The 3,801-nt window shown below is 49.5% G+C and overlaps 1 protein-coding gene across 2 annotated transcripts; it reads right to left on the reverse strand.

The window, feature by feature from the left end:
- Window positions 1–727: 727 nt before the first annotated feature.
- LOC119276385 (zinc finger CCCH domain-containing protein 9-like) lies at window positions 728–2,655 on the reverse strand. 2 transcript variants are annotated; one of them, XM_037557442.1, is made up of 3 exons: window positions 2,554–2,655; window positions 1,765–2,469; window positions 728–1,672 (listed from the first exon to the last, which is right to left on the reverse strand). In XM_037557442.1, the coding sequence occupies exons 2-3, from the start codon at window positions 2,422–2,424 to the stop codon at window positions 1,343–1,345; spliced, it is 990 nt and encodes a 329-aa protein (XP_037413339.1). In that variant the 5' UTR covers window positions 2,425–2,469; window positions 2,554–2,655; the 3' UTR covers window positions 728–1,342. The 2 variants fall into 2 exon arrangements, with proteins under 2 accessions (XP_037413339.1, XP_037413338.1); XM_037557441.1 differs by having other exon boundaries at window positions 728–1,675.
- Window positions 2,656–3,801: the final 1,146 nt, after the last annotated feature.

Here is a 3,801-nt window from a genome sequence, read left to right on the forward strand (position 1 = left end):
AAAATAAAAACCAATAGAAAACCAGTGAAACGAGCAGCCAAATCGCGGAAAGAAAGAAGAAATAAAGGAGGGCCAAAGCTTGCGGTAGATGGAGGGTATGCTTAAGGACCTCTGAAAGAAAGGCTTCAGAATTAAGCAGCCAAATGTTTAAGGACCTTAAACCTTTTAAGTAATAAAGTGTCACTTATTAAAAAATATTTAAGACCTCTTATATGGCTGACCGTTTGCTGGGAGGGGGTGATATTTGCGAACATTTTGATGACAATTTTAATTGGTCGTGTGGTGGCAGTTTCTTTAGAACAACATGACATTTTCTGAAAAGGAAAGCTCAAAATTATCATCCACCCAAAAAAAATGCCATGTTATTCTGAAGAAACTGTCACCCTTGATACAACTAACACAGACAGAAAAAACATTGGAAATGCCCTGCTCTTCCAGTGAACGTCAGTCAGATAAGATTGCCGATGTTTAAACGGAATACATTTTTTTGGGGTATGCTGATATAATATTATGGCTTTGTTGTTGCCTTGCTGGACAGGGCGTGCATTTTACATTCATAGCCTTTTACAAGCGAGTTAAGTAGCTTACACTTCAAGCTGCAAAACCGCAGTCGTCAGTACCGATCATGCACAAGTTAGGCAGGTTGAGGTTCTTTACCGAAACGTAGCGGCCTTCTGATTTGCCAAGAGTACATCCGAGAAGGCATACATAGAGAAAGTCAGACACAGCGGAGTAAACAGTTATCCATTCATCGATAACTAAAGATTTACAGACAACAGAGTTTTTGGGGACAAATCGGGAACTTGTGTTGGTACTGAGAAAGATGCCAACTTATATATACTGCAAAAATGACTGACATTACGAAGAAAATTGCAAGAGCAACAAGGTAATCTGAAGAAAGCAATAGAGCTGCTATACAAGATCTACTGCTCATAATATAAACAAGAAAACATGCGTGTCACCTCAACTTCGCAGCACTTGCCAGTTCGCCAATCTACACTCTCACTGACTTTATTGTACCATGTCGATCTTCCCGCGTTCCCTCGAAATACATTTGGAGACAAATTGTCACCTAAAACCAACACCGACGACATATATAATGTATATGAACAAGTCCCTGAGAGACGGGTACTCCTGCATACGCAGATATTCACATTGCCTGGGCTGCTGGGCATTAACTCTACCGTTCGGTTTCATTTACGTTCTTATATTATATACTTATCATAATACATATATCTTATTTACGCCGTTGGTATTTTTGTACATTTTCCCGTGTATGCGTAGGCTTGATTTGAGACGGTAAAAAGGGGTTCAGACTGTGGCGGAAGAGGCGTGCACTGCCTCAACGGCTGCGGAGGAGGCGCTCGGCGGCCGTGAGCGAGTGGCGGAAGTGGCAGCGGTGGCCGTAGGGGCACACCTCGCCGTTGAGCACCATGCGGCAGACCTCGGTCTTGTATCGCGGGTGGCGGATGACGGGGCGGAGCTCGGAGACGCCGTGCGCGAACTGGCACTGGTCGCAGTAGGGGCACGCCCCCGTCTCCTCCCACTTGTTGCACAGCTCTGTTTTGAACATGCCCTGGTTGTACACGTCCAGCTCCCCCGCCGCGTCTTGCTTGGTCTTCTGCTCCTCGCCTTTCTTGCCGCCGTCCGCCCCTAGTCCCGCGTACGCGCGCTGCTGCCGATCCAGGTGCGTGCGACAATGTCAAATGCCAATTCGAGAGGAGGAGATTATGCGGAATTGGCGAGGCGGGAGCAGGGACTCACCGAGCTCGGCTTGCGGTTGTACGCCGCCGGCGTGGCGGCTGCCGGGGCGGCCTGGTTCATCTTGAGGTAGTCATTCGAACGGACGGAGATGCTCTTTGGCAGCACGGCGAGCTTCTCAGGCGCGCGCTGCTTGGAGGCACCCTTGTGCTCGCCGAGGCGGAACCGGCGTATCTCGTCAGCGATGACGACGGCGGCGGTCTCCTTGCCACCGAGCAGCGCGACGCGGCGCGCGAGGTCGTTGTTGGCCACGCGGAGCTCGGCATTCTCGCGGCGGAGGATCGCCGCCTCGTCGACGGCCTCGGCGAGGTGGGACAGACAGAGCTCGTAGCGATCGGCCACCTCCTGGTACTGCAGCGCGAGCCGCGCGAGCTGGAGCCTGTGGCCGGTGGCATCGGCGGCAGCGGCGCCGTCGTAGTCTCCGTCGTCGACGAGGGAGCCGGACGAGGACGGCGAGAGCGAGACGGATGTGGTGAGCGGCGACGGCGAGGAGAAGCCCAGGCTGGGGCTGAAGGGGGAGGAGCAGCGGTACAGGCCGTCGTCGCCGCCCGGGAGGTAGCGCGGCGAGGAAGAGAGGCGCTGGTCCCCGAAGGCGTACGGCTTGAGCTCGAAGGCCGAGCGGAGGCGGTCGGCGTTGGCCGGAGAGACGAGCGCTTCCTGCATGGCTATGGCTGGCTGATGATTTCCTCCGCAAACAAGTACAGTATTCTATGGGAACAAACAGATCGAAATGTCACAAATTAAGAAAAAACGATATAAAACGCAGTGGAAAATTTAGAATGTTGGTAATACCTCTTTGGCGCTGGATTAAGTGCAGAGAGAGAGAGAGAGAGAGAGAGAGAGAGAGAGAGAGAGAGAGAGAGAGAGAGAGAGAGAGAAAGGACGACGATCAAGGACGTGGGCAATGCAGGGAGCGTGTGTTGTGCTTTATATAGCGGGGAGCATGCCAGGAGTAGAGGAGACCGTGGAGCCCGCACGTCCGCCACAGCGAGATGGCCGCCCCGCACCGGAGCTCCTTCTTCTTGTCCCAGTACAGTCCATGGTTGTTGCATTGTGGTTCTAGCCTGCGCCTGCCCTTGCTTATTTACCGTTTGACCTAGGCCAGTAGTAGTAGTTCTGCAACTAATTTTTAAAAAAAATCCCCCATAAGCGCGTAACATTGGCCTATGCAAGGATTGATGCCGTGTAAATTCACATAGCTTTCTGAGTTTGACTAAATGTATAGAAAAATCATCGGGAAGAAGAGGGCGTTAGTGCACGGTTCTGAAACCCAGGCCAGTCATACAGTGGCATGAGTGTTTTTTCTTCCTAGGTTTTCCTTAGCGGAGTCTTTATGTCTGGTTTAAGGCGGCATTACCCAGGGGTAGGAATAATGTTCTACCCCACTCTATCCCCATTCGGTTGGTGCGTTTTTTATCAGCAGAGGACGTATGAGCTGTGTTTCTGGAGGCCTTTTGGGATCCGATTGGTTTAGGCTTCCGGTGGATCCGTCTGGATTCAGCCCGCTTCTGTAGTCTTCGAGGTTCTACAGGTCCTTATCAATGGTTTTTTCCTCTGGTAAGGCGATTTGCTTCGTAGACTGCGGTCGTCGGCGTCTCCTGGTCTGCATCGGTGACTTTTTAACTGTTGCCTCTACGAACTCCTATGTTTCAAAAAACATTGCTCTGCCAACCCTGTATTAATAAATACATTATGAAAATATATCTAATGATGAATATATTCATATTGATTCAGTATTGTTCATCTACATAGTTTTGTATACACACTTGATCAAACTTACAAAGCAATTTTGACTCGTTTTATACACCATCTATTTGGAGGCGGAGAGAGTACTAGATGTTCGCGCTTGATGCGTATAGCCATCTGTTATTGTATAGTTTCATTATACATACCGGCCATAGAAAAAATTCACAGGGCTAGCACAACCAAATGGTAATACAATTATATAACGTTCACATGCTTTACTAATATTATTATTGGGCCGACATCTAAGTCGGTTAAACATATATTTTGTTGTTGTTTCCTATTGACTACACCCAT

Source organism: Triticum dicoccoides, chromosome 3B, assembly GCF_002162155.2.
Source record: "Triticum dicoccoides isolate Atlit2015 ecotype Zavitan chromosome 3B, WEW_v2.0, whole genome shotgun sequence".
Taxonomy (NCBI): Eukaryota; Viridiplantae; Streptophyta; class Magnoliopsida; order Poales; family Poaceae; genus Triticum; species Triticum dicoccoides.